This window comes from Hylobates moloch, unplaced genomic scaffold (genome assembly GCF_009828535.3).
Source record: "Hylobates moloch isolate HMO894 unplaced genomic scaffold, HMol_V3 SCAFFOLD_12, whole genome shotgun sequence".
NCBI lineage: Eukaryota > Metazoa > Chordata > Mammalia > Primates > Hylobatidae > Hylobates > Hylobates moloch.
In genome coordinates this window covers 36,796,867-36,819,805 of record NW_026652287.1, presented here as the reverse complement: position 1 = coordinate 36,819,805, position 22,939 = coordinate 36,796,867, and the positions used below count along the sequence as shown (strand labels likewise).

Genomic DNA, 22,939 nt, shown 5'->3' with positions numbered 1-22,939 from the left:
TTTTTTTTGAGACAGTCTCGCTCTGTCACCCAGGCTGGAGTGCAGTGGCGCGATCTCAGCTCACTGCAAGCTCCGCCTCCCGGGTTCACGCCGTTCTCCTGCCTCAGCCTCCCGAGTAGCTGGGACTACAGGCGCCCGCCACTGCGCCTGGCTAATTTTTTTGTAATTTTTTTTAGTAGAGACGGGGTTTCACCGTGTTAGCCAGGATGGTCTCGATCTCCTGACCACCAGCCTCTTCCTCCCAAAGTGCTGGGATTATAGGTGTAAGCCACCGCGCCCGGCCAAGTGAAGCATCTTCTAATCTCTGACCCTCCTCCCTTCTATAGGGACCCAGGTGATGACACTGAGCCTGCCCAGATATTTCAGGGTCCTCTCCCCATCTCCAGATCTTTAGCTTAATCCTATCTGCAAAATCCCTTTTGCCACATAAGGTCACATATTCACAGGTTCCAAGGATTAGAACGTGGATATGGAGGGAGTCCTTATTCAGCCCACCCCAGGGAACCCCTCCCCACAACCTCATTAAGGGTGCTGGGTAACATGGGGCACGTGTACTTGCTAAAAGGCAAACTATGGTCCCCTGAATGCCATGAGCCCCAGGTTTCCAGGTGAGGGGTGATGCCCCTGTGACAGCCCCACAATGAGAAAACTGAGGCTTGGGCCGGGTGCAGTGGCTCACACCTGTAATCCCAGCACTTTGGGAGGCCGAGGTGGGTGGACCACCTGAGGTCAGGAGTTTGAGACCAGCCTGGCCAACATGGTTAAACGCCATCTCTACTAAAAATATAAAAATTAGCCGGGCGTGGTGGTGCGCGCCTGTAATCCCAGTTATTCGGGAGGCTGAGGCAGGAGAATTGCTTGAATCGGAGGTTGCAGTGAGCCGTGATCACACCACTGCACTCCAGCCTGGGCGACAGAGCGAGACTCCATCTCAAAAAGGAAAACAATGGAAAACTGAGGTTTGGAGGGTTCCTGAGGCTCGCTTGCTGCGCCAGTCAGCAAATTGGTTGCAAGCCCTGAGCACAGAGCCCGCAGAAGGGGGTCTCTTCCATGTCCAAGCAGTAATGGCTGCAGCATGGAGCGTTGTGGGGGCATTGAGACAGGAGGCCTTGTTCCAGCAGGGGAGGTTTGGGACTGGTCGCAGAGGAGGTGACACAAGCTGTCAGGTGGGCAGGAATTCAGGGTTGGAGACAGAGGTTCTGGGCAGAGACTTTAAGGGTCCGGGATAAAGGGGAGGACTGGCAGGAAGCCTGCAGTAGCAGAGGCAGTGAGGGCGGAGGTGAGAACGGCGCCAGGTGACAGGCCAAGACTCTGCCACCATAGGACACAAAGGGGGCAACGTGGGGGATAGCGAGGACGGTGTTTCTGGCAAAGGGAACACCTCGCCAAAGGCTGGGAAGGGGAAAGAGGTTGCTGGAATGTTGGAGGTAGGGGCGCAGTTCTCCCCAGAGGCTCCTCACCCCCTGGTGCCCCCTCTTCTCCAGGGGTCTGTGGCGACTGGAAGAACCACTTCACGGTGGCCCAGAGTGAAGCCTTCAATCGTGTCTACCGCAAGCAGATGCGGGGGATGCCGACCTTCCCCTGGGATGAAGACCCGGAGGAGGATGCCAGCCCAGACCCTGAGCCTAGCCCTGAGCCTGAGCCCAACGCCAGCCTGGAGCCTGAGCCCAGACCCAACTCCAGCCCCAGCCCCAGCCCCGGCCAGGCCTCTGAGCCCCCGCACCCGCGACCCTGAGAATAAACACGTCGCTTCTGCCCAGGTTCCTTGATGCACTGTGGCAGGGCATGCAGCGGGGCGTGGAGAATCCTCACCACACCAAGGCTTCCTGAGGCCGGGGTCCCCGACTCAGAGTCCCGCCCAGAGGCAAAGGTGCTGCAGGAACCCGGCGCTGGGCATCTCACTTCCCAGGGTGGGGGCCTGACTCCCCAGTCTGAGGGAGGAGGGGGCTGGGGGCCTGGACTCCTGGGTCTGAGGGAGGAGGGGCTGGGGTTTGAACTCCCTTGTCTGAGGGAGGAGGGAGCTGGGGGTCTGGACTTCCAGGTTTGAGGAAGGAGGGGCTGGGAGGCTGCACTCCCGGGTCTGAGGGAGGAGGGGTTGGGGGCCTGGACTCCTGGGTCTGAGGGAGTAGTATCTGGGGGCCTGGAGTCTCGAGTCCGAGGGAGGAGGAGCTGGGGGCCTGGACCCCTGGGTCTGAGGGAGGAGGGGGCTGGGTTGTGGACTCTTGGATTCAGAGCCAGGCTTTAGTAACGCACGTTTTTGGCATAAAGTGGTTTTATTCTGAGCAGAGGTAAAGGGGAGCTCCGGCAGACCCGCCCTCTCAGGGCCCACAGAAAGTCCCACCACCCACCCTGTTCCCCTGTGGCTGTACCACATTCCACCCCCTCAGTATGCAGCTCCTTGCCTCAGTTTACCCACAGCTCTTGAACACAGTGTGCCTGGCAGCGACTCCCCATCTTCCCCTCCACAGCTCTAGCTCGGGGCCTCAGCCGGGCCCCTTATCAGGAAGGCCTGACCCTCGAGAGCTGTGTGTGTTCTTTAGGGTCCGCAGCCTGGGGACGCTGCCAGCCCATTTCCTGTGCTGTGACACTGAGGTCTGGTGCAGGCAATGGGCTTGCCCAAGTCCTTCTTTTATTTTTTTGAGACGGAATCTCGCTCTGTCACCCAGGCTGGAGTGCAGTGGCGTGATCTCAGCTCACTGCAACCTCTGCCTCCGGGTTCAAGCGATTCTCCCGTCTCAGCCTCCTAAGTAGCTGGGATTACAGGCACCCACCACCACACCTGGCTAATTTTTGTATTTAGTAGAGATGGGGTTTCACCATGTTGGTCAGGTTGGTCTTGAACTCCTGACCTCAGGTGATCCACATGCCTCAGCCTCCCAAAGTGCTGGGATTACAGGAGTGAGCCACCTCGCCCAGCCTTTTTCTTTTTTCTTTTCTTTTCTTTTTTTTTAAGAGATGGCCTCTCACTGTGTTGCCCAGGCTGGAGTGCAAGGGCGTGATCTTGGCTCACTGCTGCCTCCACCTCCTGAGCTCAAGCAATCCTCCCACCTCAGCCTCCCACGTAGCTGGGACCACAGGCGTGCGCCACCACGCCCAACTAATTTGCTTTTTTAATTGTAGAGATGGGGTCTCACTATGTTGCCCAGGCTGGTCTCCAACTCCTGGCCTTAAGCAACCCTCCCACCTTAGCCTCCCAAAGTGCAGGGATTACAGGCATGAGCCACCACTCCCAGCCCAAGTTGCAGAACAAGTGACAAACATCCCTTCTGCTTGACAGACGCCAAGGCCAGAAGCCTTGTCCAAGGCAGGGCATCGAGGCAGGGGGCTCTGAGCCGACAGTTGTCCGGCACTGCTCCTTGGGTGGGTCAGCAGATTTGGCTTGGGCTCCTGTTCAGGGTTGCCCCCCAAGTCCTGCCCGGGGGGCCCAGTCTGATGGCCTGACGCCTCTGGGCTCTTGAAGTTTGAATGTAGCATCCCCACCGAACCGCCTTCGGGCTGGGGACAGATAGCGGAGGCGGTGGGCGGGGGGCAGGGGCAGGGCACCGCCCCAGGGAGGTCGGGAGTCCACTTCCCCCCAGGGGCCTCCTCCAGTGCCCCGCTGCCTCATCAGAGCCTTGGCTGGAGTGTCCTTGGAGCCCCAGGATTTCTTGAGCTGTGGAGGGAAAGAGAGGGAGGTGAGAGGAGGCTGGGGTGGGGCCCTGGGGGCATCCCAGAGCCAGGGAAGGCAGGAGGTGAGGCAAGAGAGAAGCAGCGAAAGTGACAGACGGCCAGGCATGGTGGCTCACGCCTGTAATCCCAGCACTTTGGGAGGCCAAGGCAGGTGGATCACCTGAGGTCAGGAGTTCAAGACCAGCCTGGCCAACATGGTGAAACCTCGTCTCTACTAAAAATACAAACATTAGCCTGAGGTGGTGGTGGGCGCCTGTAATCCTAGCTACTTGAGAGGCTGAGGCAGGAGAATCGCTTGAATCCGGAAGGGAGAGATTGCAGTGAGCTGAGACAGCGCCACCGCACTCCAGCCTGGGCATCAGAACAAGACTCAGTCTCAAAAAAAAAAAAAGGAAGTGATAGAAGATTTGAGGGAGGTGGAAGGAGATGATGGAGGAGGGAAGGGAGGGAAGAGAGGAGAGAGGGAGGAGAGAGATGGAGGCCGGATGTGGTGGCTCAGGCCTGTAATCCCAGCACTTTGGGAGGTGGGAGGATTGCTTGAGCTCAGGAGTTCGAGACCAACCTAGGCAACACAGTGAGACCTCATCTCTCCAAAAAATACAAAAATTAGCCGGGCATGGTGGCATGGGTCTGTACTCCTAGCTACTTGGAAGGCTGAGGTGGGAGGATCACTTGAGCCCAGGAGGTTGAGGCTGCAGTGAGCCAAGATCACGCCACTGTACTCCAGCCTGGGAGACAGAGGGAGACCCTATCTCAAAAAAAAAAAAAAAAAAAAAAAAAAAATGGGTGGAGGAGGTAAAAGAAGAGGAAGGGGTAAGGGAGAAAGTGAGGGAGGAAAAAGAAGGAGAGGAGGGAAGAGGGGAGCCAGGAAGGAGAGAGAGGAGACAGAGGGGGTGAAAGGGGAGGGATGAGGTGAGGAAGAAGCAGGAAGGCAGCAGGAGGAGGAGGAACAGAAAGGAGAGGGATGCAGAGGAGGAGGCGGGCAAGGAGGACGGTGTGGGGAGCCCGAGAGGGAAGGAGGGAAGTGAGAGGGCAAGCCTGGGACCCCCTAACCTACAGAGGCACAAGGAGCTGGGTCCCCACCTCTGCAGGTGGGGAGGAACCGGAAGCGCTGGCATCTGCCAGCCGGGAGCAAATATTTGCCAAGGGAGGGGATGCTGGGTGAGGGTGCTGAGACCAGGTGAAGGTGAGGACCTTGCCCCTGCCCATCCCCCATCTCCTCTCCAGCTAGAAGCCTTCCTTGTCCTGATTCCCAAGACATTGCAGAGCAAGACCCTATCTCAAAAAAAAAAAAAAAATTATATATATATAGCCTTCCTGGCCTGGGATGAGGATGTCACAAAATAAATAAATTCCACTTCAGGAATGTATTTATTTATTGTTTATTATTATTATTAATATTATTATTATTTTGAGACAGTCTCGCTCTGTCACCCAGGCTTGAGTGCAGTGGAACGATCTCAGCTCACTGCAACGCTGCCTCCCTGGCTCAAACGATTCTCCTGCCTAAGCCTCCGGAGTAGCTGGGACTACAGGTGTGCACCACCACACCCAGCTAATTGTTTTGTATTTTTGTAGAGATAGGGTTTCACCATGCTGGCCAGGCTGGTCTCGATCTCCCTGTTTCAGGAATGTATTGTTGTTATCATTACTATTCTATGTCATTTAGCCACGTGGATTCCTCCCCCAACCAAACTCAGAATGAGTGCCCTTGCTCCACTCGTTCCTAGATGAGGATACTGAGGTTCAGGGAAGTCAAGTCCTCAGCTTCCCCCCACCTAGTCTGTCATGCCAGGATTTGCACCCAGGGCTCTCCTGTCTCTGCCCCATGCCACCCAGCACCCACCTGCCCAAAATGCAGCAGGCGTGCAGGAAATGAACAAACGATGCCATTATGAATTTAGGGGTGCAGGCTCTCAGGAAACGCCTCCTGCTCTATGGCTGGGAGCAGGGCCCCTGGAGCCTGGCTTGCACCACTCTGGGCAAACGCCTTCCCCTTCCTGGGTTCCATGCTCTTCTGGCACCAGCCACAAGGTCTCACCTCATTGTCCCCATCACTGGAGCCAGACAGCTGGGACAGGCGGCTTAGGTCCCACAGGGAGCGGCTGGGCCGGGCCGGGGGGCCGCTGGGGGTCCGGGCGCGCTGCACACTCCTTAGAATGTCACTGAGTGCCGGCCCCGGGGTAGCAGGGGAGACGTGGCAGGCGGCCAGGCGGTGGGCCAGTGGGCCGTCAGGTGGTGGAGGCGACGTGGGGGCCACAGAGCGGCGGCGGGACACGCGGTGAGGGCTGCGGCCCCGCTGCAGGCCACCTATGACCGAGGGTTCCTGGGGGGGCGCAGGTGGTAGCGGACAGGAGGCCGCGTACAGCGTCCGGAACTCAAGGCTGAAGGCGTCGACAATTTCACCAGTCAGCAGGGTCACCAGGCCTCGGTGCAGGCGTGCGTCACTCCACGTGAAGCTGGGGGTCGGGGAGTAGGGGGTCAGAGTCTCCAACCCGGCCCCCATCCTCAGCCAGGTCCCAGGGGAGACTGTAGGACCTCAGGCGAGTCCTGACCTCTCCAGCCTCAGCTTCCCCGTCTGTGGAATGGGCACAACTGAAGTACCTACTCGGGAGGGGTGGAGTGAAGACAGCCCGAGTTAAGACCCTTATATAATCAGGGCCAGGTGTGGTGACTCACACTTTGGGAGGCTGAGGCAGGAGGGTTGCTTGAGCCCAGGAGTTTGAGACGAGCCTGGGCAACATGGCGAGACCCTGTCTCTACAAAAAATCAAAAAAACTAGCCAGGTGTGGTGGTGCACACCTGTACTCCCAGCCACCTGGGAGGCTGAGGTGGGAGGATCCCTTGAGCCTGGGAATTTTTTTTTTTTTTTTGAGACGGAATTTTGCTCTTGTTGCCCAGGCTGGAGTGCAGTGGCATGATCTCGGTTCACTGCAACCTCTGCCTCCTGGCTTCAAGCAATTCTCCTGCCTCAGCCTCCTGGGTAGTTGGGATTACAGGCACCTGCCACCATGCCTGGCTAATTTTTTGTATTTGTAGTAGAGACGGGGTTTCACCACATTGGCCAGGCTGGTCTCGAACCCCTGACCTCAGGTGATCCACCCTCCTCGACCTCCCAAAGTGCTGGGATTACAGGTGTGAGCCACCGCGCCCGGCTGAGCCTGGGAAATTGAGGCTGCAGTGAGCTGTGATAATACCACTGCATTCCAGCCTGGGCGGCAGAGCAAGACCCTGTTCCCCGCTCCCCCCCACAAAAAAAAAAGCCGGATGTGGTGGCTCACGCTTGTAATCCCAGCACTTTGGGAGGCTGAGGCAGGCAGATCATGAGGTCAGGAGTTTGAGATCAGCCTGACCAACATGGTGAAACCCCATCTCTACTAAAAATACAGAAATTAGCTGGGTATGGTGGCGCATGCCTGTAATTCCAGCTACTCAGGAGGCTGAGGCAGGAGAATTGCTTGAACCCGGGAGGTGGAGGTTGCAGTGAGCCGAAATCACACCACTGCACTCCAACCTGGGCGACAGAGCGAGACTCTGACTCAAAAAAAAAAAAAAAAAAACATCTGGAATCAGACTGGAGTTTAAACCCAGGCTCTACCTGGTCCCCACTTAGGAACACCTCAATGCCTCAGTTTTCCCCTTTGGAAAGAGACGGAATTCACTTCCGGATACTAACAGGGATTGTTTTAAGACACAGCTGCTTCCCAGAATGACTGCCATTTAGTCAGCCCTGGCTGTGCACCAAGCTTTCCACATTGCTGCTCCCTGCAGTGCTCATCTGCAATATGGAGCCAAAACCTAGGAAGACCGTGTGCAGCGGCTCATGCCTGTAATCCCAGCACTTTGGGAGGCCGAGGCAGGAGGATCACTTGAGGCTAGGAGTTTGAAACCAGCCTGGGCAACGTAGCAAGACCCCAACTCTACAAAAAATTTTACAAAATTAGCCGGGCATGGTGGTGCACGCCTATAGTCCCAGCTACTCTGGAGGCTCAGGGAGGAGAATCACTTGAGCCCGGGAAGTTGAGGCTGCAGTGAGCCAAGATCGCGTCACTGCACTCCAGTCTAGGCAACAGAGCAAGATCCTATTTTTTTTTTTTTTTTTTTTGAGACGGAGTCTTGCTCTGTCACCTAGGCTCAAGTGCAGTGGCACAATATTGGCTCACTGCAACCCCCACCTCCCAGGTTCAAGCAGTTCTCCCTGCCTCAGCCTCCCAAGTAGCTGGGATTACAGGTGCACGCCACCATGCCGAGCTAATTTTTGTATTTTTAGTAGAGACGGGGTTTCACCACGTTGGCCATGCTGGTCTTGAACTCCTGAGCTCAGGTGATCCATCCGCCTCGGCCTCCCAAAGTGCTGGGATTACAGGCGTGAGCCACTGCACCCAGCCAATTTTTTTAAATAAAAAATAAAATTGAGAAATAAATACAACATAGGAAGATTCAAATGACTGAACACGGATCAAGCTCCCTTCACGTAGCTGCCCCTGAGAGCCTGTGAGCTGTGGGGGCCAGTGCCCTAACACTTCCTGTCATCACAGCAGTTGTTATTGAAAGCACCAAGCGCCAGGCGTGGTGTGGTGGCTCACGTCTGTAATCCCAGCACTTTGGGAGGTCGAGGCGGGCAGATCACTTGAGCTCAAGAGTTCACGAACAGCCTGGCCTACATGGTGAAACCCTGTTTCTACTAAAAATACAAAAATTAGTCAGATGTGGTTGCATGCGCCTATAGTCCCAGCCACTCGGGAGGCTGAGTTACGAGAATCGCTTGAAACTGGGAAGCAGAAGCTGCAGTGAGCTGAGACCACGCCACTGCACTCCAGCCTGGGTGACAGAGTGAGACTCCATCTCAAAAAAATAAAAGCAAGCAAGCACTGAGCATGAATCCTGGCACACAGCAAGTGCTCAGTTAATACACCCTCTTCTTTCCCAGCCTCTTTGGAATTCAGTGAACCTGGCTCTCATCCTGGCTCGGGGACCCTGGATACATCATTTTCCTTTCCCCAGCCTCGGTTTGCCCATCTGGAATATGGGGTCGCCATGGGAGGTGTGAGGCTGAAGTCGAGCCCTTGGCAGGTGTACAGCATAAAGAATGTGGACAAGCTTGCGGCCAGCGTCCTCTGGGTTCAGGGCTTCTTCACCTTGGTGGGGGTGGCAGAGCCCTCTTGCGCCCTGGCAGGTTGGCGGGGCAGGCCAGCCCTTGGATTGTGACACCCACCCCTCTCACCTATGACCTCATCCCCAGAGCGGCCAGTGGGAACCCTGAGGGATCTGTGAGATCACTCATTCCATTCACAGACTCTTGTCAGGCAGCAGCCACCCGCTCACCTCCATCCCCAGGACTTAGAGGGACGCAGGGCGTTGGGAACAGAGGACACTCCAGGCGCTGACCCTGGGAGGCCAGGACCAGGGCCAAATTCCCGTGGGCAAGAGGAGTCCTCGGAGGTCCTTCATTCAGCGGTTCCGGGAGGTCTGGGAAGCCCACGGCCTGGCTGGGGAAGCATCAACGCCGCCAGGCCGCCATGGTCCTGTGCTGGCTGCTGCTTCTGGTGATGGCTCTGCCCCCAGGCACGACGGGCGTCAAGGACTGCGTCTTCTGTGAGCTCACCGACTCCATACAGTGTCCCGGCACCTACATGCACTGTGGCGATGACGAGGACTGCTTCACAGGCCACGGGGTCGCCCCAGGCACTGGTCCGGTCATCAACAAAGGCTGCCTGCGAGCCACCAGCTGCGGCCGTGAGGAACCCGTCAGCTACAGGGGCGTCACCTACAGCCTCACCACCACCTGCTGCACTGGCCGCCTGTGTAACAGAGCCCCGGGCTCCTTGAGCAGCCAGACGGTGGGGGCCACCACCAGCCTGGCACTGGGGCTGGGTATGCTGCTTCCTCCACGTTTGCTGTGACCAACAGGGAGGACAGGGCCTGGGACTGTTCTCCCAGATCTGCCACTCCCCATGTCCCCATCTCCTTCCCCCACTAAATGGCCAGAGAGGCCCTGGACAACCTCTTGCGGCCCTGGCTTCATCCCTTCTAAGGCTGTCCACAAGGAGCCCAGTGCTCGGGGAAGCACCCCTAGGCCTGATTGAGCGGCAGGGGAGCACAGCCTGTGGGTTTGATTGTACTACTCTATTCCACTGGTTCTAAGACGCAGAGCTTCTCACGTTTCAATCAGGATGCTTCTCTCCATTGGTGACACGTTAGAGTCCATGAAATATGGTAAAAAAAAAATATATATATATATATATATCATAATAAATGACAGCTGATGTTCATGGAGCATTCTTTGTTTTCTCTTCTTTTCCTTTTTTTTTTTTCTTTTTGTAGAGATAAGGTCCAGCTATGTTGCCCAGGGTGGTCTCAGATTCCTGGGCTCAAGTGATCCTCCCACCTCAGCCTCCCAAAGTGCTGGGATTACAGGTATGAGCCACGGCACCAGGCCAAGCCTGCCTTATGTTACATGCCACTGAACCCTCACACCAAGCTGGGAAGGGAAACACTCTTTCAAACATTTCAAACATCCTGGTCTCAACTCTAGTCGTTCTCAAAGTGTGGTCCCTGGACCAGAAACAGCAGCAGCAGCAAGTGGGAACTTCCTGAAAATGCAGATTCTCAGGCCCTGTTCCAGGCACGATGAATGGGAGTGGGGTCCAAAAGCTGTGTATTGTTTTCTCTTTTTGTTTCTGAAACAGGGCTTTGCTCTGCTGCCCAGGCTGGAGTGCAGTGGTGCAATCTTGGCTCGTTGCAGCCTCTACCTCCCGGGCTCAAGCAATCCTCCCACCTCAACCTCCTGAGTAGCTGGGACTACAGGCGTGCTCCATCATACCTGACTAATTTTGTTTTTTTTTTAATTTGTGTAGAGATGGGGTCCTGCTATGTTGCCCAGGCTGGTCTCGAAGTCCTGGGCTCAAGCGATCCTCCTGCCTCAGCCTCCCAAAGTGCTGGGACTACAGACATGAACCACCACACCCGGCCTTTTTCCGTTTTTTCTTTTCGGTTTTTTTGAGACAGAGTCTCGCTTGGTCACCCAGGCTGGAGTGCAGTGGCGCGATCTTGGCTCACTGCAACCTCCACCTCCCAGGTTCAAGCGATTCTCCTGCCTCAGCCTCCCGAGTAGCTGGGACTAGAGGTGCATGCCACCATGCCCGGCTGATTTTTTGTATTTTTAGTAGAGACGGGGTTTCACCATGTTAATCAGGCTGGTCTGAAAGTCCTGACCTCGGGCGATCCACCTGCCTTGGCCTCCCAAAGTGCTGGGATTACAGGTGTGAGCCACCACACCCGGCCCTTTTCCTTTTTTCTTTTCCTAAATTATCTGCTACAACAACTGTGGGGTTTTTTTTGTGTTTTTTTTTTTGGTTTTTTTTTTTTTGTGAGACGGAGTCTTGCTCTGTCTCCCAGGCTGGAGTGCAGTGCTGTTATCTTGGCTCACTGCAACCTCTGCCTCCCGGGTTCAAGCGATTGTCTTGCCTCAGTCTCCTGAGTAGCTGGGATTATAGGCACCCACCACTCCAGCTAATTTTTGTATTTTTGTAGAGACAGGGTTTCATCATGTTGGCCAGGCTGGTCTTGAACTCCTGACCTCAGGTGATCCACCAGCCTTGGCCTCCCAAAGTGCTGGGATTACAGGTGTGAGCCACCGCGCCCAGCCCAAAAGCTGTGTTTTAACAAGCGCTCCCAGGGATTCTGGTGCACGCACAGGGTTGAAAGCCACTGTTCCTGAGCGGTGTTCTCAGCTAGGGACCCGTGCTCCTCAGTGGGCATCTGCGCTGTCTGGAGAGGTTTTCAGTTCTCTAATTGGCAGGGAAGTCGGGGGTATGGGGCATGTGATGCTACTGACCTCTGCTGGATGGAGGCTGAAGATGCCCAGGAGCCTCCCACAATGCACCCAGCAGCTCCCGCAACAAAGACTCAGCCAGCCCAAGTGTGGGTGCTACCCCTGTTGAGGGACCTGGTTCTAGAGGCTCTAACCCTATCAGCCCGTGACATAGAGGGGGAAACTGAGGCACAGAGAGGTGAAGTAAGTTGCCTGAAGTCACACAACGAGGAACTGACAGAGCTAGAATTTGAATCCAGGCCGTCTGGTCCCAGAGGCCACACCCCTCTCCTCACAGCTGTGCTGTGACTCTGTGAGGTAAGTGCTTTATTATTTGCAGTTTCTTTTGTTTTGTTTGTTTGTTTGTTTGTTTTTGGCTTTTTTGAAATAGAGTCTTGCTCTGTCTCCCAGGCTGGAGTGCAACAGCGCGATCTCAGCTCACTGCAACCTCTCTCTTGGGTTCAAGCAGTTCTCCTGCCTCAGCCTCCCGAGTAGCTGGGAAGACGGGGTTTCACCATGTTGGCCAGACTGGTCTTGAACTCCTGACCTCAGCCGATCTGCCCACCTCAGGCTCTCAAAGTGCTGGGATTACAGGCGTGAGCCACCATGCTCGTGCATTTTCTTAGATGCTCAGAGAGGTGGAATTATTTACCCAGGGCAGAACTTAGATCCCAATCCAGGTGCTTCTGATTTTGAACAAACCCGACCCCCAAACTGTTTGCCCAGTTTTCCAGATGAGAAAACACCAGGTCAAAGAGAAGCAGACTTACCCAAGACCACTAAACAGGCCAGCACCAGGTCCGGCCGCGGCACCCACCTCCTCCCCAGGGAAGGGTGTTTTGCCCTCATTACACAGATGAGAAAAGAGAGGCCTGGGCAAGGGGATGCCAGCTGTTCTCTGAGCACACTGAGGGAAAGTGGGGTATAGGATGCTGGGAGGTGGGGGGCGGGGCAGGGGCTACACCTGTAGGATCCTGAGATGACCCTCTCGCCGTCCAGCAGCACAAACTTCTCCCGCACGGTGCCGCTCACCTGCCGTCGCCAGCGGCTCTGGAAGCTGCAGCCCCGCACGACGCGGACATCCACGTTCTGTTGGTGTGGGGAGTGGAGGGCACACCCTTGCTGAGGCCCACTGCATGGATTCAGGCTCCCTCCAGACTGGTTCTAACTGGGGGACCCATGACTCCACAGAAGTATCTGTCCAATGCCAGGCGCAGTGGCTCACACTTGTAATCCCAGCACTTTGGGAGGCCAAGGGAGGTGGATCACCTGAGGTCAGGAGTTCAAGACCAGCCTGGCCAACATGGCAGAACCCCATTTCTACTAAAAATACAAAAGTTAGCCAGGCGTGGTGACACATGCCTGTACTCCCAGCTACTGGGGAGTCTGAGGCAGGAGAATCGTTTGAACCCGGGAGGTGGAGGTTGCAGTGAGCCGAGATTACGCCACTGCACTCCAGCCTGGGCGACAGAGCAAGACTCCATCTCAAAAAAAAAAAAAAGAAGTATCTGTCTCAGCTTCCTCAGAGCCACTGATATCAACCCTCAGGCATTTCTTGGGGATACCCAAACTCAGTGACTCAAGATTCCTTGGGAATGCCCACCCCCACCTCCCCAATGCCATGAGCATCAGATCCCAGGGGACCATCCCTGCTAGCATCCATCTCAATGACCCAGAGCTCCATGGAAGGGTCTGCCCCCACTACCCCCATGCCAGGAGAATGGGGACTCACAGGTCCCCCTGGCCCCGCCCCTACCTCCGTGTTCCAGGGGTTCACCCCCAGCTGCTGGGCCAGCTCCATGAAGGCAGGCAGCTGCTGGCGGTCCAGGAGCAGGTAGACAGGTACCCAGCGGCGCGTGGCAGCATCCACCAAGTCCAAAAGCAGGTCTGGGTCAGTGAAGACATCCATGACCACGGCCACCAGCTGGGCGTGGGGAGAGGGGAGGTGGATGTGTGAACAGAAGCTGGCTCAGGGGATACTCAAGAGGGTGTGGGAAACCTGACATCCGGAATCTGGGAGTAAAGTGATCTGGGGGCTGGGAGTTTAACGTTCAGGGGGGCTAAAGGGGAGACGCCCAGACATACACTGCTGCTCAAACAGCACCTATGTGTGAATGAGCAAAACGCTGCCCCTCCATGAGATCCCCAGCCCCTCCTTGAGATTCCTGGCCCCTAAATGCTGGAAAACTGTCATCACAAATCACATGTTTGCTTGTTTTTTTGTCTTTTTGGTTTTTTTTTGTTCGAGACGGAGTCTTGCTCTATCTCCCAGGCTGCAACGCAGGGGCGGAATCTCGGCCCACTGCAAACTCCACCTCCCGGGTTCAAGCAATTCTCCTGCCTCAGCCTCCCAAGTAGCTGGGACTACAGGCGCCCGCCACCACGCCCGGCTAATTTTTTGCATTTTTAGTAGAGATAGGCTTTCACCATGTTAGCCAGGATGGTCTCGATCTCCTGACCTCGTGATCCACCTGCCTCAGCCTCCCAAAGTGCTAGGAGTACAGGAGTGAGCCACCACGCCCGGCTTTTTTTTTCTTTTTTTAAAGACAAAGTCTTGCTCTGTTACCCAGGCTGGAGTGCAGTGGTGCAATATCAGCTCACTGCAACTTTGGCCTCCGGGGCTCAAGCAATTCTCCTGCCTCAGCCTCCAGAGTAGCTGGGATTACAGGCACCCGCCACCATGCCCGGCTAATTTTTGTATTTTTAGTAGAGACGGGATTTCGCCATCTTGGCCAGGCTGGTCTTGAACCCCTGACCTCAGGTGATCCCCCAGCCTCGGCCTCCCAAAGTGCTGGGATTACAGTCCATGAGCCACCGTGGCTGGCCTACAAATCACGTTTATAACACAGAAAAGCGTCCCCTGAGCTGCGACACTGCGGTGCCCAAATGTCCACGGCAGTTTGGCTCTAGATCAGTGGTGGAGTCCCGTAGGGCACTGTGGGCAACTGCATTTCTGGGTCCTGCGGAATTTTCTGGGTGCTGGGTGCAGGAGGGCTGACCTGCTAGGCCACGGTGGTGAACTTGGGGGACACAGAGGTGCTGAAGGCCTGGATCTTGCAGGCAGCATAAAGTAGTGGAAACCCTAACTCAGCAGCCAGACAGCCTGGGTTCAAATCCCCACTCGGCCACTTACAGGGAAGAGATTTAACCGCCCCCGTGCCTCCGTGGGCACAATAGTCCATCTGGTGGTACAGGGTTCCGGGAAAATGATGCACATTAGCCCCTGGGAAGCCCTTCACATGGGAGCTGGTGGACAGTAAGGCTGTGAAGTACACAGCGGGCTTTCCAAGGGCTGCAGTGGGGACATCTGGACCCTCGTTGGAGGGAGATTGGAGACCCCCGGCTTGGTGATGAGGGGATGGGGGAATGACTGAGACTGGGGGTGTCATAATTAGGTTCAAGGGGCATCGATGCCTAAGGGCATCCAGGTCTTGGGGGAGGGGAGGGGCCCCCCATTTCTTTCTTTTTTTTTTTTTTGGAGACGGAGTCTCACTCTGTCACCCAGGCTGGAGTGCACTGGCTCGATCTCGGCTCACTGCAACCTCCGCTCCCTGGGTTCAAGCGATTCTGCTTCCTCAGCCGCCTGAGTAGCTGGGACTGCAGGCGCCCACCACCATGCCCGGCTAATTTTTGTATTTTTAGTAGAGATGGGGTTTCACTATGTTGGCCAGGCTGGTCTCAAAGTCCTGACCTCGTGATCCGTCCACCTCGGCCTCCCAAAGTGCTGGGATTACAGGCGTCAGCCACTGCGCCTGGCCGGGCCCCCCTTTCTGAAAGTAAGGATGAGGTCTGGGGGTGTAAGCACCTGAGTCCTGAGGCTGGAAGGTGTGGACTCCTGGGTCCCAGGGGTATAGGTCCTTTAGGATAGGGTTGTGGGCTTGCAAGTCCCAGGAGGACAAGGGAGAGAATGCCTGGGTCCCCGCCCCAGTCTGGGGAATGGACACAGGGCCCCCACGACACCCACCTTGTGGGCAGCCTGGATCTCCAGCCGCACCAGCTCCTTGAGGGGCGGCTGGCCCTCTCCAGGAGGCTGGGTGTACAGCTGCGCCCGGGTGATGCCTTTCCACGCAGAGTCCACTGGCCAGCCCAGCCGCAGGATGGGCGCCGGCTGCTCCGACTGCCCAGGCCAGTAGCTCAGGCTGCCCGCGTCCCCATCGGTGGTGGTGGCTCCCTCTGCCATCCCGCCGGGCTCCTGCTTGGCCACCGTCCAGTCTTCAGCTGCTGCTGCCAAGCCCTGGACCTCATCTGCACTGAGGAAGGGCCGCAGCTCCTCGCGCTGCACACAGGCCTGGAACGCCTCCGCGCCCTTGCTCAACAGAGCTTCCAGTGCCAGCCGCTGGCCCTCAGAATACAGGAAGCCAGGGCTGGCCCCGGGCACCCTGGGACCGGAGTCCACTCCTTCCAGCGCCGCCAGCTGGGAGGCCGCCATCGGGGTCACTCGGGTGGGAGGACTGACTGTGAGAGGCTGGGTCCCCGGGTCTGGCTGTCTTTGGGGATTGTGACCATCTGGGGGTTCTCCTGATGGGCAGACCCTATGTGGCCATCCAAGGCCTCCAGGGGGGCCCTGCAGATGTCCAAATGGCTCCCTGCAGCAGCCCCTGCCTCACTGTCCTGACAATCACGCTGCCCAAATAGGCGACTACCCAATGTGTCAGGCCACTCAGATCCGCCACCTGCCTGCGCCCAGTGGCACCATGCCTGGCTGGCCTTCCGTGACCTTCCTGCCAGCCGTCTCTGCTGGTCAGGCTGACCTCCTGACACCATCCCCAACTGTGTGACCCATCAGCTGGCCATCTCTGCTCTGCCACACGACAGCCTCCAACCTACCGGTCACACAGTGCCCAATTGGACCCTTCAGCTGTCCTGAATTTGGTCAGGCTGACCACTTGATCATTTCCAGGCGACAGGCTGTCTGCCTGTCTCCAATCACCCAAAGGTCCTTAAATAAAGGCACGACAGGCTGCCTGCCTGCGTCTGGCCAAGAGCACGACGAACTGACCCTCTCCTTCCACTGTCTGGCAAACGTCAATGGCTTCCAACTGACAGTCGCAGTATCTGCCTGTTGGAGCATCTGTCTCTGGCCGAATCTGACAGCCCCCACGAGTTTCTCCTGCTCACCAGCTCTCACCCGCAGACCAGCCAGGATGCCTCTCCACTGGGCCTGCTCGCTCAGCCTTAGAGAAAGGCCGAAGGCTTGGCAAACCCTTCCCTACCCTGCCAATGGGGGACCCTGCTCCCCAGACCCTCACACTCCCTCTGGCTGCTGCGGTGGAAGGTGATGTGCCCTATAGGGGTCTCCATTACTATGGGACGGGTCTATGATCTTGGCAGCCCATCTAGGTGTGAGTGCCGCCTAACCAGCCACCCTCCTCAGGCTGGCTGCCCCTGCCTGCGGCCTGGCCCTGGGACGTTCCAGGCCGTCCTCTGATCTGCGGGGAGCCCTAACCAAGCTGCCCCCAGGCTGCTTTCTGCCTAAATCCTGTCTCCTGCCAGCTGCCCCAATGCTTCTTCCCAGACAGGGGCCACTCTATACCTCGCCCTGTCTCCCTCCCAAGCCCCGGTTGCCCCCTTGAGGCTTCTGACCCAACCTCAGGGACCCTGGACCCTTGATCCCTGCAAACCAGAAGCTCTTCATTCCAATCCCAGCAACCCAGGTGGCTGCTTCCTCCAGACCACAGCAAGGAGCTGCAAAGAGAAGGAAGGAGTCAAGCCAGGCCAGCCTCCCTCCCCACCCCCATCCATCCCCCTCTGGCCGGGGCCCATACACACCGGCTAGTGCCGGGCTCAATGGCCTCCCTTCCAGCACTTGCCTTTTCCGAGGACACAGGTTGTGGCTCCCGGCTTCTGCTTCTACTTCTGCGGCGCTTCCCGGCTTCTGGCCTCAGTCATCAGGCCTCAACCTGGAATCCAGGGAGCCCGGCCCCTTGTGTAAACACAGGAGGGCCCCCACAGGGCCCTGGGGGAGGTCCGGGGGTGCGGCTCACACGCTTTCTTTACCTGTGCTCTCCCAGGGGGTGAACGCCCCTCCAGACTCAGGCTTCCCGGTCCGGGGTAGGGGGAGAGGGGGGTTGAGATTGCCTCACCTGTTCCCAAGCAGCCTCTCCCTCCCCACAGCCCTGCCAGCCTGCACCCTGCACTTCCTGGTCCACGCCCTACCCACCATCCCAGCACCAGGGAGGGGCACGGGATCCTTTAAGAGGGGCGGGCGTGGCTGACCCAAGGAAGCAGGTGTGGGAACACCTGCCACCTGGCTGTTGGGAAGGAGGCAGGGCTCAGACCCTAGAGGGCAGGAAGCTTCCGGGGCAGTGGGGGCAGGAGGGCTGGTCTTCACTGGCATGGCGTCCCTGTCCCCAAACCAAATGCATTCTCACCCGCAGGCACCAATTCCCCAAGCCACCCCCCAATAACACACACAGAGGACTGTCAGCATTCAAAATCTTTAATAAGAGAGTAGGGTCCAGGGTTAGTTTTTGTAGCCTCGGCTGGCCCGTCGGCCTCTGGCACGCTCGAACTTCCGGCCCTTGGAGCGGACGTAGGGTCTGTGGGGAGAGGAGTGAGAGAGAGGGGGGCCCTCTTACAGGAGGCCATTGGGGAGTGGCACAGGAACACCACAAGCCTGTCACATTCAGCCCCAGGAGAGTCAGTGGCTGCTGGAAAAGCTTGGCAGAGTGGGAAGCCAAGGAGCCAGGAGGGGCTATGGAAGCACCTGCCCCACCACCTGGAGGGTCCCAGCCTGGGCTGGCAGAGGCTGGTGAACTGCATGCTCCCCAGGAAATGCCTGCTCAGGCCCTGGAAAACACAGCTCCAAGCAGTGTTGAAGGGAAAAGCAAGCAAGATGAGGCAGCTGAGAGTTCCAGAAGGCCTGGGGCTGGCTGGTACAAGGGACAGGAGAAGCAGCCCAAGTGTGGCCAGGCCTGGCCCTGCAGGCTGAGTCTGGGGAGAGGGCAGGGCTGGGGGCCTGATACTCACTTGGTGTGGCTGTGCGGGGTTCCTGGGGCCTTGCCGAAATGCCGGTACACCTCTCGGCCCTTGCGAGGACCTAGGGAAGGGGAAGGAGAAGCAGGTGAGACAGGGATCTGGCGCCCAGCTTCTGGCCTCCCAGATCCAAGAGAGTGAAGGCTGCCAGTAGCCACACAGCTCACTCCAACCCCATCAACTACACATTACTCACCGGAGAGCAGGACGGTGCCGCAGCCCTTGGGGGAGTCCAGGGCCAGCTGGTCGAAAGTGAGGATCTTGCCCCCTGCCCTGAGGATGCGGCTGCGGGCCCGGCTGGTCACGCGCAGTGCACACACCTGGTGGAAAGGACAAGGCTGGCGGGTCAGACCCCTGTGTGGTCACCCAGGGGCTGCCGGGACTCACCCTCCACTGCCTTGGCGCAGCAGAGCCCTGGTAACCAACACTATCATTTATTACCCGGGGCACCCTGGGCTGACAGCAGCTGTTCTCAACACTTTATCTCCAGGAACTTTTAACACCACATCCCTAGTGTTACGCTAGAAATAACAGCAAGGAACCTAGGCCAAAAAAAGACCTGTTCAGAGGTGACAAAGGAGTCTAGACTTGAGCCCAGGCTGTCTGGCTCTAGGGGCCAGCACTAACAGTTTACAACTTGCCCCAAAAGAAGCTTGCCCAGGGGACCCCACCATCAACAACGCCAGAGACGACCCACACCAATCCTCAAAGCCACTCAGACAGGCAGGATGCTTGCCTCGCCAGCAGTGGCAAGACTGAGGATGGACCAGCACAGCACAGCACAGCAAGGATCTGATGGGTCTGCCCAGCCCCCGCCAGCTCACCTTCAGTTTGGGCACCTCCTGAACCCGCACATCATCCGTTATGGTCCCCACAACCACAGCCGTTTTGTTTTCCCGGCCAGGAAGCTTCATCTTCCGGATCTTAGGGTGGGGAAGACGTACATCGTAAGTCCTTCTGGTGTTTACATTCAGCCCCACTTCAGGCATCCCCGGACCAGGGCAGCTGTGCCCTCTAACGGGACCCCCCACTCACACCACACCCCTTAAACCCCACAGGCCTCCCCTCAGGTCCAGCTGGGGAAAGCTCCAGATAAAAAAAAAAAATGCAGACTGTTCAACAGGGCCTCCCTCAGCAGGGCCTTTGACATAAAACTCAGTTATGACTTGGGGCAATCTCCTGAAGCCACCAGGACACCTGCACCTCACAACAAGAAGAAGAGTAGGCCCACGAGCCTTGTCCGCTGCCCATGGACACTCAGTTCCAACCAACAGTCCAACTCTACGCTCGCGACTGGCTGAGACAAACCCTTGATGCTCCAGTTGTTCCTAGAGCTCCAAGTCCTGCCTCCGTTCCAGACAGACAAGACCCAGCAGCTCCCAAGTCCACCGTGCTCTCTGGACCAGCCACTCACCATCCGGGAAAGGGACAGAGGCGGCCGGTTGGTACGACTCATAAACAACCTCTTCAACACAACCTGGTTGAATGTGGAGTTGGTTCTTCTGGCCAGAAACCTGTACAACTGGAGGGACAGGAAGAGAGTGAGAAGCTGGGACAGCCCGCTCCCCCCGCAGCCTTCCAGTGAACGGGCAAACACATGATGATCGGGACTAAAAGAATCTTTATCCCTTTCCCCCAACCCACCGACCTAGAGGGAGAAAGCTGGCCCAGGTCCTTCCCGGCCAAGGACCTAGAAAATCCTGGCTCCACTTTTGAGCTATACACAGCCTACAGGCTGAAAATACAAATGCAGGAGGCCCTGGGACAGAACCAGAGACCCAAGACAGCCCTGCAGGCCCCTGGGAGGAGCTTGGTGCCAGCACTAGAATGGAGGATCTGCAAGTCAGACCTGGGGTGACCCTTCCCAAAGACCTCAGGGGCCAGCCTCACCTTGACCAACAGCCTCAGATAGATATCCTGGCTCTTGGGCTCCTTGCGCCGAACCTTCCGGTCCTTGTTGTGGCGGATGTCGACTCCCTGTGGGGGTGAAGAGGCAACCATGGACCCAATTACCCCCAACCATAGCCAATTATTACTTATTTCTGAAACTGAGAGCTGGGACACAAGCCCAGCTCTGAACACACCAGCTCAAATCCCAGGCCCACTACCAGGAGACCTCTGGGCTGCCACTGATCCCTCTGTAAAAAGAGGCGATTTACAAAGCCTTCAGCCCATGGCACACAGAACCCGAAACATCCTAACACAGCAATCATATTAACTTAATACAAAAAGGTCAATTCTTTACAATTCGCATTTTGCCACAATGTTATCAAAACTGACTCCCACACCCGGAGGATAACCAAAAACATCAAACCAATGGCAGTAATGATGGAAACGAATCCTTATTCAGAACCTAGCAATACTACTAGAACCAACTCTCCTACAGTATCAGTCAATCCAACAACCCTTACCAAGTAGTGTCTTTTTAAAACATTGTTTTTAAAGTGGAGACAGGGTCTCACAATATTGGCCAGGCTGGTCTTGATCTCCTGGGCAAGGAATCCTCCCACCTCGGCCTCCCAAAGTGCTAAGATAAGAGGTGTGAGCCACCTCGCCAGGCTCCTACCGCCCTGCTGCCTTTCTGAGTAACTTAAGTTTTTCAGACTGTGTTGACAATTACAAGAACTATTTACTAGCTCCACTTATGCAGCACTTACTGTGTGCAAGACCCCGTGATGAGAATTTCCTGTGAATTATTTCTTACCAAATTCACAAACTTGTCAGATGAGATTACTGAGTACCCAACGAACAGCCAGACACTGGGGCAAACGCTCAAAAACCATCACAAGGTGGGAAGGGGCCTGAGACTCAGAGACCTGCCTGGTCCCCAAATCCAGTTATTCGACTCTCGATCCTCTCACCCGCCGCGGCCCCCATCGAACCCGACTTTTCATACTAGAAAGTGACAGGTCCGGATAGAGGCAGCAAAACCAAAACTAAGAGTGGCTGCGGGGACAGCCACCTGGGTCGGAATCCTGGCTCTGCCACTTCCTGGCTTTGTAAACCCAGTCATATGAGCCTCCGAGTACCTCAACTTGGTCATCTACTCAGTGGGGGCGGTAGGCTATGACTCTGACCCATCCCTGCTCTCCTGGCCCCCAGAGTAGGCCCCCAGTATCGGGAGTTGCTCCCTCCGCGCAGCCGCAGACCCCCTGCCGCCCTCCAGCGTGCCCCTAGCCCAAGACCACAGCAGATGGCAGCGGATTATCCAGCCCCGAACACCGCAAAGCCAGCTCACCATGATGGCGCCTCCTGCTCGGCCAGGTCCGGAAAGAGAGAACGGTGCTGGGGTGGGCGGGGAAAGCCTCCAGCGAGTGGCGCCGTCGTGACGTCACATGGGTGCGACGCGGCGCTCTACCACGATCCGGACTTCTCTGTGGTGAGTTGGACGACTGACTAGTCCGGCGATAACCGCAGAGAGCATAGAGCAGAGGAACAAGCGCAACGTCCAAGAGGGAAGGGCCAGCACGTCGGGGGCCTCTCTGGCCCTACCCGGGCCGTGTTCTCGATAGCTTTCCGGAAGAAAGGGATCTGGGAGCGAGATGTGTGGAGCCAGCACGACGCGTCGCGCAGTGACGCTCTGGCCCGACGCCGACGGCCTCTCAGTGGCTCCCGGAGGACCCGGCGGGCCCAGTGTTGGAGGTGAGGAGGCGGGGCTGGCAGGGCTAGTCGGGGCATCTGGAAAGCTCTGATTCCACGCTTCGGGCGTTTCCTTATCAGGTTCACCGCTCCCTTATCTCGCGCTGCACTTCGTAGGCGCAGCCGCTGCTTGGGAAGTCCTACTTAAGGTCTAACCCGAGATGATGTTGCTGCACCTCAATCTATAGCATTCTGTATTCCCATCCTTTGAGTTCCGCTTCTCCTTCTCCCCCGGCCCCTAGATGGCCCTTCCCTGACCTAGAAAGAGGGAGACAGAGTTTCAGAGGGGAGGAAGAGTGGAGACCCCGTGGCTTGGGGGTGGGGGGAATGGAGGCCCAAAGGGTAGGAAGGAGACCTAGAAAGAGGGGTGAGATGGAGACCCAGGGAGAAGTAGAAGCAAAGAAAGATGGTGAGATGGGGCCTTGCAAGGCTATAACCAAATTCAAATCCTGGCTCTGCTAGTTACTAATGGGGTGATTGTGCAAGTCATTTAACTTCTCTGTCATCTTGGGAAAATCACTTAACTTCTTTGGTTCTTACTCTCCTTATGGACAAAAAGGGGATGACAACAGGCCTGGCACACAGGGTGTTTTTCAGGATTATGAAAGTTGATAAAACAGCTGAGGTCAATATTTTGCACATAAGTGCTCAATAAAAATTAGCTTTCACTCCTATTATAGCATACATATTGTGTGCAACCAGATGGACTGGCTGGGGCAGTGATTAAAATGACTTATCTACTCTTCCCCCTGCCCCCCTCCCGAGGGAGGCCCCTGCCTCTTGGTTCTCAGGCACATTGAGCCTGGAAGGGCCTCCCTCAGTCTGCTCTCAATGCTGCTCCTC

The 22,939-nt window shown here is 56.7% G+C and overlaps 4 protein-coding genes and 1 long non-coding RNA gene across 6 annotated transcripts in view; 2 read left to right on the top strand and 3 right to left on the bottom strand.

The window, feature by feature from the left end:
* SULT2B1 (sulfotransferase family 2B member 1) overlaps nt 1–1,750 on the top strand; it is a 48,469-nt gene extending 46,719 nt beyond the window's left edge. For both annotated transcript variants that reach the window (XM_032169271.2, XM_032169272.2), the window contains one exon: nt 1,485–1,750. In XM_032169271.2, the coding sequence (XP_032025162.1) occupies nt 1,485–1,735 (251 nt within the window). In that variant the 3' untranslated portion in view covers nt 1,736–1,750. The remainder of the gene's footprint in view (nt 1–1,484) is intronic.
* Nucleotides 1,751–2,386: 636 nt separating this feature from the next.
* Nucleotides 2,387–15,911, bottom strand: FAM83E (family with sequence similarity 83 member E). Its single transcript, XM_032169269.2, has 5 exons — nt 15,447–15,911; nt 13,239–13,406; nt 12,447–12,571; nt 5,711–6,128; nt 2,387–3,652 (listed from the first exon to the last, which is right to left on the bottom strand). Exons 1-5 carry the CDS (start codon nt 15,909–15,911, stop codon nt 3,392–3,394), a joined length of 1,437 nt encoding a protein of 478 aa, XP_032025160.1. The 3' UTR covers nt 2,387–3,391.
* Nucleotides 8,952–9,941, top strand: SPACA4 (sperm acrosome associated 4). Its single transcript, XM_032169270.2, has one exon. The coding sequence runs from the start codon at nt 9,189–9,191 to the stop codon at nt 9,570–9,572; it is 384 nt and encodes a 127-aa protein (XP_032025161.1). The 5' UTR covers nt 8,952–9,188; the 3' UTR covers nt 9,573–9,941.
* A 1,994-nt stretch (nt 15,912–17,905) lies between the features above and the next one.
* Nucleotides 17,906–21,857, bottom strand: RPL18 (ribosomal protein L18). The gene is made up of 7 exons (XM_032169268.2): nt 21,696–21,857; nt 20,348–20,434; nt 19,872–19,979; nt 19,282–19,380; nt 18,654–18,777; nt 18,452–18,521; nt 17,906–18,021 (listed from the first exon to the last, which is right to left on the bottom strand). The coding sequence occupies exons 1-7, from the start codon at nt 21,696–21,698 to the stop codon at nt 17,946–17,948; spliced, it is 567 nt and encodes a 188-aa protein (XP_032025159.1). The 5' UTR covers nt 21,699–21,857; the 3' UTR covers nt 17,906–17,945.
* Nucleotides 21,858–21,956: 99 nt separating this feature from the next.
* The window catches only part of LOC131380776 (uncharacterized), a 4,896-nt gene continuing 3,913 nt past the window's right edge, over nt 21,957–22,939 (bottom strand). Inside the window, exon 3 of the long non-coding RNA XR_009208960.1 lies at nt 21,957–22,354. This is a non-coding gene — a long non-coding RNA (uncharacterized LOC131380776). The remainder of the gene's footprint in view (nt 22,355–22,939) is intronic.